Here is a 14,671-nt window from a genome sequence, read left to right on the forward strand (position 1 = left end):
TTTTTTGGATTTTTTTTCGTGTCAAATGTTGATAACAAAACCGGATACATGAGTACGTATTAGCACAAACAGAAAAACACTTACTTCTCAATCCGCATGAACATCCCAAATATAATATCAACCGTCAAGATCTTTTTCTTGATCCGTATGAGTGGATCAAACGAAATGTGGTCCGTCGATAATTTTAGTTTTTATTTTGGTTGTATCATCAACTACTCGAACTCTAATTCCTTTTGGTTCTCTCTTTCTTTCTTCCTCTCCTCCGAAGCACACCGTCGGCGCTGCATCACCACCGCTGCTCTTCTCTCAATCCCTCTTATTCATCTCCATTTCTTGATAGAATCGACCCATCTTAATTCTCATATGCAATTTCTGGTGAAAATCATCACAACCTCAGTCACAGAAACTCATCAATTGAATACCTCAGATCCACCTTCTACAAACCCTAAATCAAACGAAACCCGATTTCAATTCGTAATCTGCTACTGATTTCTTCTTTCACCGATTCAATCTCAGAACCCCTTTCAATTCTTCATTCAACATCTAACCTAGCCATAAGAATCATATCTCTCCATACCTGAACATCGAATCAATAACAGAAAATTCATTATCTCTTCCATCTCTGATTAAAGTTTTTTAATCATGGGTTCGATTTGTGGAATTGGTGTTGCTGCTGCTAGAAATCAAGATGGATGGTGAATTACAGTTAGGGTTTGAACAAGAAATTTGAGATGAAGATTTTAACTGAACTGTAGATGGAATTGATTACAGAAAAGAATGAATTGAAATCAAGATGGATGGTTAATTGCAGTTAAACCCCATCATTTCTAATGTTTATAATTTTGTTTTCGTGGCCATACAAACACTGAAGTTCGGTCTTACAAAGATCTTGAAAGTAAAATGATTAAGAAACTAAAGAAATCAATGTTTTTAGGGATTTTTTTTCTCTGATTGTGTGACTTTTTATGGGATCCCATTTTATGAAAATGTAGTTTCAGATGTAATTAGGATTTTAGAGGGGTTTTTTGTTTGGTAATACTTGTCTGAGGGTTTAAGCATCTCATTTTGATTGTTTGATAAACATTTTGTTCCATGCTTATTATGTGTTTGTTAATATTCCTCTGAGAAATAATTATTTTGAAGTGATTTATAGTGTGATTCATTCAGTAACTTGAAGGAAGTTCTTTGATAATATAGTTGGATTATAGTAGCCTTTGATAATATGGTTTATTATAGTAGGTCATTCTTTGTATTGTTAGCATGGGAGATGAGGGTAAAGTTGTTAAAGTTTTGGTGAATTGAATATGGTTTAGTCTTTCATTCGTAGTCACTTATTCATTTTTGTTTCTTTCATAGTGTTTACATTGGGATGAGCTAGAACGGGATTATCACAAAGTCTTGGCGAGGTGATCCCTTGCACTATTCTCTACCAGGTAGAAGTGTTATTGCAATTCTGGCGAGTTGAAATTTAAGTCACTTGACTTCTTACATTTTCTCAATTACCTTGTGTTGGTTTGCTAATTTATGCAAGTGGTTAATTGCAGGAACAGGGCAAATTAGTTCTATTTGGTAATACTTGCAAGACGATGTTCGAATCAATCATATTTTTGTTTGTCATGCACCCCTTTGATGTTGGAGATCGATGTGAAATTGATGGAGTTCAGGTAATTTTTTTTTTACCGAGTATTATCTTTCTTTTTTGGAAATGGCCTTGTTGAATGTTTTCTCAAGAAACTCGTTTTCATTGAAATTTCAGATGGTAGTTGAGAAGATGAATATTCTGACCACTGTGTCTCTAAGGTTCGACAATCAAAAGCTAATCTATATGTAGGTAGGACATTTGTGTCCACCTTCATTACATTTTTGGATCATACTAGGTGGTTCAAACTACCTGCAATGAACCCCATTTGCTAAAATATCTGCACAAGCATTTCCCTATTTGTGGATATATGATTCGTACTGTTCAGTTGATTGATAGTTGCATTTTCTGTAGGAATTGATGCAGAGGTCAAGGACATGTGATCCATTATGTTCAGTTGATGATGTGAGCTCCCAAGATTTTGAAGCGTGTTACCAGCCAAAGACTGATTTCTTGAAAGCGTTTGCAATCGTTGGAGCAGCTGTGGGTTGCTGCCAATCAGGTCCATTCCCCATGTTTTGTTTGCCTGAATCGTCATTTGAATTGTGCTTTCTTTGATTGCTTATGAGTAGAACCATTGCATATAGCCATATAGGTTAAGTTTCTCTTTAACACTGTTCGTTGTTTATCTCCATTGAAGTGCCTAGACATGCAAAAGAACTTGCTGACACTGGTTTAACTGGAAGTTGTATCATGGTACAGGACATAGCCATGGCATTGGTATTCGGATTAGGATATGCATGGATTATCTTTGAGGAATCTTTAGCATTCAATAAAAGTGGAGTTGGATTATTGATGGCAGTTAGTTTATGGGTTATCAGAAGCATCGGGGTAAGATTCATTTCAATTTCTTGAGATTTCAGCTTAATGGGAAAAGTATATAGAAACATGATACTGGCTATTTTCTTTTTCGAAATAATCAGATGCTCCTTTCATTTCTAACCTCTCTTATCTGGAGGTTTTCATGTTTGTTTCTTTCCCCTATTAAGTTCTTATTTGTTTGGTTGTGACAATTTGTTGTCTTTTCTGGTACAGGCTCCCTCGACTGATATAGCTGTGAATGAGCTCAGTCATACATGTGCAGAAGTTAGTGAAATAGAATTTTTTTTTGCTTGGTGCAATGACCATAATAGAGATAGATGATGCTCATCAAGGATTTAAACTGGTTACTGATAATATAACTACTCGGAAGCCACAGACTCTTCTTTGGGTGGTGAGTGGTCGCTACTCCTCATTGACTGATTCTTCTGATTCCATTTCCATATTATGACATGGTGTATTGGTGTTACCTCTGTTGTTTCTATTGAGCCATTTGCTCCAAAAGCATATAAGTAAAGTTTAATGCACTTTTTACTATCAGATGCCTACATATGTATTATACAGCCAAACTAATCCTTGAAGTGTTTGTTCACACTATTGTAAAACGCATTCTCAGCAGAAACATGTATATCTGTTTTTCATTCTAAAAATCTGCAAGGACAGAGAATCACTGCCATATTTTGATGGCTCATGTTATGAAGTTCTGGTGGCTTCCGATTATCCCATCCATGTCTAAGCTGAAATATTGAAGTACATTAGATATAGATTTGCCTAAGAGTATAGTCATGAAAATATATTCTTGATGTAAGTATACGTTAGATGCTTTTTGATATCTTCATGTGATTGAAATGCATGACGTTGCTGTGATAACACCATGGTTTCTTGCTGTACATTTCAAGTTGGAATTGTCACTTTCTTTCTAAGCTCATTCCTTGACAACCTAACATCCACCATTGTGATGGTCTCGTTATTGAGGAAACTAGTGCCTCTATCGGAATACCGAAAGTATGTCCCAATCATGTCCTTTGTTTAAGATGTTCCTGGCTAATAATGACATTCTTCATTAGATCATTTCTAAAATTTATATCATGAATATCATTATCTTTGATTTGACATGTTCGTGTTTTGTATAATCTGAATTAGTAACATTGTGGCAAAAAGCAGACTACAAGTTGTGGAGATTCAGGATTTGCTGGTTTCTTTACACTTGAATGATGAATGATCAGATAGGAACTTAAACACAAGAATGATGGAAGTATGAATCTCTTATTATGAGCTTGGTGCTACAAAGTCGAAGGAGTGTTCATCTTTAGTTTCAAAATTAAGGAAATTGTAATCAGCATTTTTTAAAGAAATGATTAGTTTGTATTTTTGATCTTTTTGTTCCTCTAAAGATTGTCTTTTTTTTTAAGAAATGATGTAAATTGATCTATGTGATATAATAAAACATGATTCAGTTTTTAATTTGGTTCATAATTTGTTTTAGTATCAATTTTAATTGTAATTTCAATTGAGGATTATCTAAATCGAAATAGGCCAGATACGTTCGGCACCAGAACAATAGATGTAGCGGGCAAAAAGATTGATAGCTCAAAAATGTAAGCAACCAACTTTAGGGCAAAAAGTTTGGTAGCACAAAAATGTAAGCAACCAACTTCGGTAGCTCAAAAACGCAAGCAACCAACTTCAGGGCAAAACATTTGGTAGCTCAAAAATGTAAGCAACCAACTTCAGGTATTTCACTTGCTCTATTATGGTTGGTCTATCTATGAAGTGATCAACGTTTTACTTGTTGTATTTTGGTTGGTCTAGCTTTAAAGCGATCACTATTTTGCTTGCTCTAGGGAGGTCGGTTTAGTCATGAAGCAATTAAGAAAAAAGACGCTACATGATAATTGCTTGATTACTAAAGCGATTGCCTAGCTGCTCTAGACTTGTAGAAATCCCACCTTTTACAACTCGAGAGCGAGAGCCAAATTAAGTCGCTTTAAGGGTTAGAGCGACTCAATATGGGCTTTTGCAACCAAAAATGCATGGTCGCTTAATCCAACTTTTCTTGTAGTGATACCAAAATACGCCTATAACGGTTCTACTAGAAACCCTAAATAGTTGTAGCTCTCGGTCATCTTCCATTCTTCAGTTTACTCCTTGTTTTCTCAATGGTTAAAGCTGATTAAACAAAGGCTTCCTAATTAAGGTTCTGCAGCTTCTACCTCTCGGAGTCTAAGTTGGATTACTAAAATACACGTGGATATATAATTATTATCAGGCGGTGGTGCACCGCCGTACGTAGGTGGTGGATTATACTTGAACGGATTTCCCTTTCTTAAGGCTCAAGTTTAATTTATAAAGCTTATTCCTACTATAGCACCTACTTGAATTCTTATAAATAAACATACAAGCTCTCCAATTCTGTGATACAAAGATATATAGAGAGCGAGAGAGATAGAACTTGAGAAATCAAAGTTAATTTGTGGATCGTTCGAGAGAAAAAATAGAGGCGAAGATGGTGTTAAATAAAGGAGTATTACCTCCAGGTTATAAGTTTATGCCAAGCGACAAACAAATAATTAAAGATTATCTGGTTAGAAAGGTCCAAAACACTCTCCCGGATGTTAGTTGGTTTATCTTGGAGAAAGACATCTACAGGTATTCAAATCCGTTCCTCCTGTTTCAAGAGATCCAGAGAAACCAAGGATACTTTTTCACTCCCATAACCAAAGTGAGTTCATGTGGTAAGAATGTGAATCGAAAAACCGGAGATGGAACATGGAGTGGACAAAAACCAACAACCCTAAAAGATGATGATAAAAAACCAATTGGAACGAAAAGAATGTACAACTTCGAATGGAATGTTCCCAAGGAAAAGAAACGTGAAGTTGAACGTGAGAAGGGTCACTGGATCATGCATGAATATTCGTTGCTCCCCGATTATTACACAAACAACAATATAAAGGTATGTATATATGTTTTAACACCTCTAGATCATAATCTAGCTAACGATATTAATACGTATCTTGGATTCTATATATATATAATTAATTAATATTTATCTTGTAAAAACAGGCGGATCCCGAGTATGTTTTGTGTGAGATTAGATGCAAAATACCGATATTCGACGTCCATGGAGTACGACAAAAACAACCACAATCTCAACCTGTAGCAAAGAGGCAACGAACATCTCCCTCAACGGATGCAGTGCCTGCTGTAGAGCCACCAGCTAACAATAGATCTTCAATATCATGGGTTCCATCACCACTGCCAGCAGAAACATCTACATCAAAATTTGTGGATTTAGAGGCAGCACCAGTTTTCAATAACGTAGAATCATCATCAGATTGGGTTGCATCATCACCACCAGTTTTCAATAACGTAGAATCCCATTTAAACAACGGAAAATTATCAGAAGCATCTGCACCAGTTTTCAGTAACGCAGAATTATCAGAATGGGTTCCATCACAACCACCGGCAATGAAGACAACGGATCCTTATGTGCCTGTGCCAGTACCACCTGCACCAACAAGTATGCTTTCAGCCTCGATGCCTGACTTTGATGAATTTGTCAATGATGATGGATGGGAGGAGTTCTTTTCCTTCGATAATAATGGTTTACCAGCTGTTAAAGATAGCCTTAACACTACTACTCCAGATAATAATGAGTGGGAAAATCTGGATGATCTGTTACCAACTTCTGAAGATAAACTTAATAGTAGTACTCCGCGGGATAACAGCTATACCTACTACGACTCGAGAAAGGTATTAAAAGCAAGTGATTCTGAAGCAGTGAAGATTTCCAAGCTTGGATGGGATCCTGTTGCTTATAAAGCATATTTCCCCAATTTTGAACCCATGTACTAAACGATCGATAAAGATGTTATAATTCTACTGGTCAAACTATCAAACAGTTGTAATAGAATAGAACTACGTTGGGCTTGATCCCATAATGGGTACGTAGGCAGCCGTGCACGGTGCAGTTCCATAAATATATAAAAAACTATTTTCTCCAATTTTATAAATGTAGTATATTGTTCAGTTATTTCAATTCTTCTTAGCTTTACATTTTATTATATATTTTGCGAGGCTGCACTTTGCACTAGTTCTGTAATTTGAAAGGTATTCTTCTCGAGGACTGCACTTCGTATTTGAGTTTCAGGTTGCGGAGTTTGCAAAGCTTATGCTTGGCAATACTAGCTTGGAGTGGTTCAGAAGCCATACATGCCCCTTGTTTAGTCTGTATGTCTTCTTAATGTGATGTGTCCACAAACATGTTTAGCTAATGGTTATCCACAAATATAACTCTGTGGAATCCGTAGTCTTTTCAAAATTAACCCATTAGCTTCTTATCAGAGTTGGAAACTGATTCCGAGGAATGGAAATTTCTAAATGAATATATTCTCTTTCGTGTTGAAAATTAAGAACTCCGAGGCCCCAATCGTTCACTATAAGTTCATGGGAATTAAAAGAACAGTTACAATAAATTGAGTATCAATTATTTTCTCCTTAACTCACTGTCCGTCCACTGTTTTCTCCTTGGTTTAGTAGACTGCCTAAGCTACATAGGGATCACTTGTGGACCGAAAAGAATCCCCAAACAAAAAGAAAGAATCAAACGTCGGGTGCAAGGACACTGAAATTAATTAATCGATAACTACTCATTCAAACTATGGTGAAGTTTCTCACATAGTCATTTGCTCCGGCTGCCATATTTATGAAAGATGTATCACTTATCCTGATCCAGAAAGTATTTAAACTTAGATCAATTGCTCAAATTCAAGGATGTATACAAACTTCCATTTTGAGGATTTACAAACTTACTATACAAAGACTAGTGTTGCTCGTAATACTACTGTGCATCGTAATGCACTAGTGCTGCTCTTTTTCTCCACAACAAATGCCTATTCATCTGGTGCATTGAGATAAACACAATAGATATTCCTAACATAAACTTTATCGTGAGTCTATGCTCAATTAATGCAGCAGATGCAAATCCTGTAAAAAACGTCGAAACATAAGAGAATTATTTCTTTAGTATTGAGTCTGTGAAAATCAATGTAAGCCCTTGTTAAGAGTGAATGAAAACAGCATAACACTGGGATTAACAGTTACACGGGGTATAAAGTTCATCACAGGCCTTCAGTTTTTCCTATTGGTTCAAAAAGAGTTATTAAAATGTAAAAATTTAAAATATGGTTAAAAAAATGACGTGGAGGTCATTGCGAAGGTCTAAATAAGCTTCAAGACCTTCATATTTATTTTGGCACCCTTCCTATTTAATAGGACCCACTGTTAGAGATGGATTTAATGTAAATAAGGGCCTAAAATCCTATGTGTCATAAAAAAAATAAGACCTTCACCCTCTATTGGAGAAGCTCTAAGCATTTGCACATGCACCATAATAAATTGTTGTATTTAGTGCCTTAGATACAAGTGTTAGTCTGGTATGGGCCTGATCCCTTTAAAGCCCATGTAATAAACTTTTGTTGCACCAAAATTTGGGCATCATGAGAATAACAAGAAAACCTATTTTCTTTTGTTGGCAAGAAAAACTCATGTAATAGAGAGAGAAAGGGACGTACCAAAAGGGGGATAGAGTTCTTGAGAGGGGATTAAGAGAAATACCTTATAACCTTATTTAATTGTAGTGGAATCATTTCGTTGTCTTCGCAAGTGGATGTAGATCATCTTGATCGAACCACTATAAATCCATGTGTTATGTGTGCTTGATTTTACTCTGATTTCATTTCCATTTTCAATTGTTGATTGATTGTGCTAGATTGTGCCATTTGTTATAACAAATTGGTATCAGAGCTCCAGGTGGGAGCGGTCTAGGACGGCGGCAGAGTATGAGATTGAGAAATTTGATAGAAAGCATGATTTCAATTTATGGAGGCTAAAGATGAGGGATGTTTTGGTACAACAAGTTTGGTGAAAACTTTGAGGGAAAAACGGGTCTAGGAAAAACATTGAAGGATGAGGAAAATGATATATGAACTCATGGAGAACGCACATGGATTCATTTTATTGTATTTGAGCAATGAGGTCTTGAGAGAAGTGGCGACAAAAATGACTCCGGATGGGCTATGGAACAAATTGGATAAAAGGTGTATGACTAAACCCGTAACTAATCGTTTATATCTTAAGAAGAAATTACATACTCTTAGAATGCATGAAGAAATGTCTAGTATAGATCATATTGATGATTATAATAAAATTCTCTTAGATTTGGCAAATATTGATGTCAAAATTGAATATGAAGAACAAGCATTTGGTTTGATTTGTTCCTAACCACCATCTTATGATAATTATATTGATATCCCGTAATTTATGGAAAAACCACAGTTTCCATGGAAGACGTTAAAGAGGCTTTGAACTCTAAAGAGTTAAAGAAGACGGGTATTGATGGTAAATATAATTCGGGAGATGAGTTGCTTCTAATAGGAAGAGGAAACTAAAAGTGTGGATTCGATAGGCGTAGATCAAAGTCAGGGTCTAAATCTAAATACGGTAAATTCTATTGCTTTCATTGTAAGGAACAAGGTAACTTCAAGAAGGATTGTCCAAAAAGGAAGAATGTTGAGAAGAATACTAATCTAGGCACCACAACAAATATTGAAGTAGAAAGTGATGATGGAACGCTTCTCACGATTAATACCGAAAGCTCAAAAAATGGGTGGATTCTTGATTTGGGGTGTACTTTTTATATGTGTCCTCAAAGAGATTGGTTTACGACTTATCAAGCTATAAAAGGTGGTAAAGTTCTTATGGGAAACAATGTCACTTGTAAAGTGGTGGGTGTAGGCAAAATTCAAATTAAGATATAGGACGGTATGGTGAACACTTTAACTAAGGTTAGGCATGTTCCGGACGTGAGAACAAATCTGATTTCTTTGGTACACTTGTGCTACTCAGGGAGTTACTTCTAACTCCATCTTTGTTAATTTATTCTTAGGTTGTTTACAATCAGCTGATGTGTTGAGGTAGATTAAACGTTTTGAGGTAGCTCATGCGTGCAAGAACCAAGGAACGAATCAGCTGATTTGAGAATATGAAATGAAGACTCCATTTCTATACCATTAGCCTCCACTAAGTGTTAGACTATCTAGAAGGAGAAGTGCTTTTGAACATAAAGAGTCCTCTCCATCCTAGTTAGCTCTGGCTATCATGAGACACTATACTTATCGGCATCCTCGCCAACTCACATCTAATCCAATTCTTAAAGTAGACATCTTGCAACAAAAAAAAAAAAACATCGAACTTAAACTGAAAACCAATTTCGATTCACGGATTATAAGTTTATTTATGAAAAATTTACCGAAATACCCCTCATCTCGGCTGACTCGTATCGGCTTGATCTCGGCCGATTCAAGTGATATTTCCGTCACCTTTCCGACTCGGAGAAATTAGCTGTTTCGTTATATCATGGGATGAAAACAGAATTTTCGACGAAATCTCGATCATCTTGGCTAGAATGACTACACTGATCCAGACCCGATCCTTGATATGTTGGATTTCAAAATTCGCATCCACGTCCAACTTATTAGAAAACTTTCCAGGCACTTACCCGCAAAAATACGGAGGATCCCGAATAAATCCGCAGAGTCCGTGCCAGATACTCACCCCTAAGTTATAGGATCAAGAATTTTTGCCCCAAAATTATTGGCCCATTTACTTTGTTTGCAAAATCTAAACAAGAAGCATGTTTTGGAGCCCACTACGAGCGTATGAAAAAGCAATTTCATTCTAGACTTCCAGTATTTCACCTTTACTCTTTTGGTAGCGGAAAAAAAACCCAATTTCATCTCTGTTTGTTAAGGATCGAGCAAGAGAGAGGAGATCATAAACGCGGAAGCATAAAAGACTACATTGATAATAATTCGGTGTATCTTTCTTATTAATTCTCTAGCTATTTATACAATCACAAGACTTGACTCTCAAGATAATTCCCAATATAACTCTCACAATCTAAATACATATCTCCTAAATATAGACTCTCGTATATTATTTCCTAATAATTGCTCACAGGAATGTGTTAAGAGGATCAAAGATGACGAAAGTGGCCAAAACAGTACTTCATTACTGACAAATACTAGTCAAAGAGAGCTTGCTTCTGAGGCATCATCTTTCTGTTCATGGTCATGTTGATTCAAAATGTTTGGTAGTCCGAAATCCATCAAGGTTACCAAGTCTGGGTCTAGTTGGATCAATATTATCTTATACAATTATGATGAATCTTAATATTGGTGAGAATTGATTTTAATGAATTTTGTAGAATGGTTTCATAGTAACTTCACAATAAAAAGTGGGTTCTTCTCTTTGTACATTTTCCAGCTATAGGTCTATTTTTTTTCCAGGCTACCCCAAATTAAAAGGTGCTAAAAACTACTTTCATATTAGACATGGCAGGAAATTCAGTTTCCTTATTCTGAATTAGATCTTACTTCTTCCTGGTAGATTAATGCTCGATGACTTCTTGCTGGGGGATACAGGTACTAAAACCTTTTAGTAGTTTAGATTTTAGATGGTTTATACTTTAGCCGCCTAAGGTAATTTGTCCCAAATCGTGCAGATAAGATATTGAAGTTCCATATGTAATCTCCAAAACTGGAACCAGTGCCACAAAATATGATTGAACTTTGGGCCATATATATAGGTACGTAGGCAGCCCTACAAAACGGAGGGTGCAGTCCCAAAAAAGATTTGTCTTATATTATATGGGTACGTTGGCAGCCGAACACACGTAAGGTGCAGTCCCAATTTTTTAATTTTTTTCTTCAATGCATGCGATGACTCGCACTTTGGGCTAGAGTTTCAGGTTGCGCAGTTTGTAAAGTTTAAACTTAACCCTGTTGGTCTTAATTTGTACGTCCTAGTTGGATTTCCAGTGCAGCATCTTTCAAAGAAAGATGGGAAATTATCTCCCCCGTAGTGAATATGTTTTCTGCCACTGGTAAGTTTCGCCATTGATAATGGAGAAAAAGCCGCACGATTGATAAAACATAAGGAACGTTCTTAGGAACATGATGTTTTTAGTTGAACCAATTGACGCATGTTTGTGATAAGCGTCACGTCAGTCAATCGAAGGTGTAACAAAGATTTTTAGTAGTGAGGAGCAATATAAGCCGGAGGTTGTGGTGATGCCTAAACATATTTCGGGGTATATTCAATGTAGTCAATATCGTCCGTATCGGCCGATATATCTGGGATATTTCGGATATCGGCCCAGAACGATACGATAAGAAGGATATCGGGGATACGATATTCGCCCGATAATATCGGCCGTATCGGTCGAATATCGGCCGTTTCGGTCAAATATCGTCCGTATCGGTCGATACGAAGTTTTCCTACATTTCCAGATATGAGACGGTATTGGTCGTTTTCTATAAAGTTTAAGGGTAATTTTGGCGAAGAAAGTCTTCCGGGTGGTAGTAGAGGTGCATGTAGCTCTCGAAGCAAGTCTACTAAAGTTACTCTTGTTTTTTTGATAAAATTGATGTTATCTATTATATCTTATCCGAAAATGTGTGGACAAATGTTTAATATAAAATTATAGTCTCTAAATCTAAAACCGATATTTCAACGATAATATCCCCGATATAAAATCGTACCAGTGTATCGGTCCCGGCCGAGATGAACCGAAATCCGATATTAACTACATTGGGTATATTGATGTGATGATTATTTAGAGATAAATGACATATACGACGGCTACATCAATCCTCCTAAACAGATGTTTCTTCATTGTGTTAGGAAATAGAAATTCCAAGCGTGTAAACGCTATGTGTGACTGATCAGTGTGTGAAATGTGTGTGTGTAACTGTCAGGTGTCAGTTTGTAGTTGGTGTGTGATAGGCTGTGTTGGATTGGTTACATGCTTAACCAGTCATTCATTTCAGGGGTTTCTATTGTGTGAATTCCTAGAAAGTCTGTAAGAGAAAATCAATTGAATAGAAATCAAAATTATCTTGAACCTGTAGAGATTGTCTAACGACATTTACTCTCTCAACATGGTATCAGATACTGAATCACAACTCTAATTTCATTCTTCCTTTTTCAAATTTGTTCTCAATGACAATATCTGATAAACACATCCTCTCACCATCAAACCCCCATCCAAATTATCTGCAACCAACTATACTTTATAAAAATCTCAACTGCCACTAGTGGAAAAGAGGCTATTTGAGTCATAATGTAACGGCATAAAAACCTAATGTCTCAAAACCACCATACTCCGAACGCGTCGTTGTCTAAAGTCAAGTCGTCGTTATAGTTTGACTTTAGTTGACTTCTAGAACGACACAAATGATTTTGTTGCTGAATAAAGTCAAGTCATCATAGTGATTTGACTTTAGTTGACTTTTACAACGACTGTTGGTTTTGTTTCACTGCTAGATACATTTTTGGCGCGAAGATTTCCGCCATTTTGTGCGGTTAAATATAATTTTTTTGTTGGAACGGCTAAGATGAAACAAGTGTCCCTCGTTATTACCGAGTCCTGCTAGTGGGAGAGAAAGAATGGATTTGAGGAGGTAAGGATTTTGGGAAGGAAATCCTTACTTTTAGGGGAGGGATTGACTTTCTAAAACATGGGTGAAATGTCTAAAATATCCTAGTTAATTTCACTAACCAAACAGGTACCTAACTATTTAATCAAAAACACACTAGAGCAGTTCGTGGATGAGTATCGCAACCACATGTTCGTGTGAGAATTACCATCACAGAACGCGAAAAAATATGAACACGAAAGGCATAAACCAACAAACACTAAACATCCTAACCCACCATTGAAATAAGATGATCCAAAACTTATAGTTAAAGTTCTCTCTTAATTGATCTCATAAATTTGTGATACATACAGTAATAGAAGATCAAAAATAAGCAACAATTAACAAACGGACTAATAAAACCTTTATTCTTTTTTGAAGTTCCGAAACTTTGTTGTTGTTGATCATAAGTTTTTTGATGGGACGATTTTTTCTCTGTGTACTTGGTGTTGGAGTAGTTGAGATGATATTGAACTTGCGTGAGAATCATGTTGTTTGAGATTGAGGATTGGTTGTTGATATTTGAAAGACTTGGAGCTTTGATGGGCTTGGTACATTGGAGATTTTTTTTGAGCTTGAGTGTCTTTCGTCTTGTAAAGATGATGCTTCGTGGATTGTTGACGTTGGAGATGTAATGAACTATCGTGTGTGGTTTCTAAAAGATAACTTCCATTTCGCGTACTCCATTGTTGTTGAGGATTCTTGTTATTCATGAGTGAGCGTCTTTTTTAAAAATGATTTTGACCTAGAAGATAAAGAACATGAACTATTTTTTTGGTAATCCATAGTTGTCTCTGTTCTTTACTAGTGTGGTTGAATCCTTGAGAAAGCATTGGATGTTCGAGTTGTTTCTTCAAGTCTTTCTTCTTTGTTATCTTTGATAGTAACCGTTGGTGCTGATTATTTTCTTCCAAGTTCCATGTTCTTCGTTTGTGTATGAGGTTGATTCCAATTCATGCGATATGATGGCTTTGCCTCTGTCCTTCATTCTTATGTTGCCTCTGCCTCATCTTTTCTTCTCATGCGGTGGTATAATTGCTCCAAGTTGTGGATGCAAAATAATTAAGCGAAATAATCGCATACTCCTTTGGTTATGTCATCCTATTTATCCTGCCTCGGCTTCCTGCATAGTATTGATTCTTTCGTGTTTTACCATGTGATACTATTCTATACTTACAAAAATTCGGAAAATGCTTGGGAAATTATAACGTTTATGTGATGGTTATGCCATGAAATGTGTATGCGATGCTTATGCCATGAAATTCTTTATGCAATGCTTTCATGATGAGAGTGTGATGCTTATATGATGAGAATACTTATCTATTATTTATGGATTGTGTAGATAATGTTTGTGTTACTTAGCTTATTTTGCCGCGCTAATGTAGATGTTACTTCAAATTTCTTCCATTCTTCATTTCTTTGGCTATGTCTTTAGTATATGTGTTCCTCTTCGCGCACTTATTGTTCCTCACATGCTCATTGGATTGTTCTTCATATTCCGCACCTTTGTTATTTTTCCATCTTTAGTTCATTGTATCGTATTGTATTAGTGCCTCTCTTCCTTATTCTTGCACTATTAGTATCGCATAATAATATTATAATCACAATATGTAGATCTTTCTGTTTCTTGTGTGGTCTTATTTCGCCTCCCTATATAGAGGTCTTATTTTTC

At 36.2% G+C, this 14,671-nt stretch overlaps 1 protein-coding gene and 1 pseudogene across 1 annotated transcript; both read left to right on the top strand.

Annotated features, from left to right (window-relative positions):
• Nucleotides 1-1,751: 1,751 nt before the first annotated feature.
• LOC113280385 lies at nucleotides 1,752-2,782 on the top strand (annotated as a pseudogene).
• Nucleotides 2,783-4,964: 2,182 nt separating this feature from the next.
• On the top strand, nucleotides 4,965-6,316 carry LOC113280386 (NAC domain-containing protein 2-like). The gene is made up of 2 exons (XM_026529015.1): nucleotides 4,965-5,414; nucleotides 5,525-6,316. The coding sequence occupies exons 1-2, from the start codon at nucleotides 4,965-4,967 to the stop codon at nucleotides 6,314-6,316; spliced, it is 1,242 nt and encodes a 413-aa protein (XP_026384800.1).
• The last annotated feature ends 8,355 nt before the right edge of the window (nucleotides 6,317-14,671 follow it).

Source organism: Papaver somniferum, chromosome 5 (assembly GCF_003573695.1).
Source record: "Papaver somniferum cultivar HN1 chromosome 5, ASM357369v1, whole genome shotgun sequence".
NCBI lineage: Eukaryota > Viridiplantae > Streptophyta > Magnoliopsida > Ranunculales > Papaveraceae > Papaver > Papaver somniferum.

What these genes read in the sequence shown, in the direction of transcription:
- LOC113280386 (XM_026529015.1), top strand. Translation starts at nt 4,965, where the DNA reads ATGGTGTTAAATAAAGGAGTATTACCTCCAGGTTATAAGTTTATGCCA. An exon ending in ACACAAACAACAATATAAAG is followed by an intron (nt 5,415 to 5,524) that starts GTATGTATATAT and finishes TTGTAAAAACAG; the next exon opens with GCGGATCCCGAGTATGTTTT.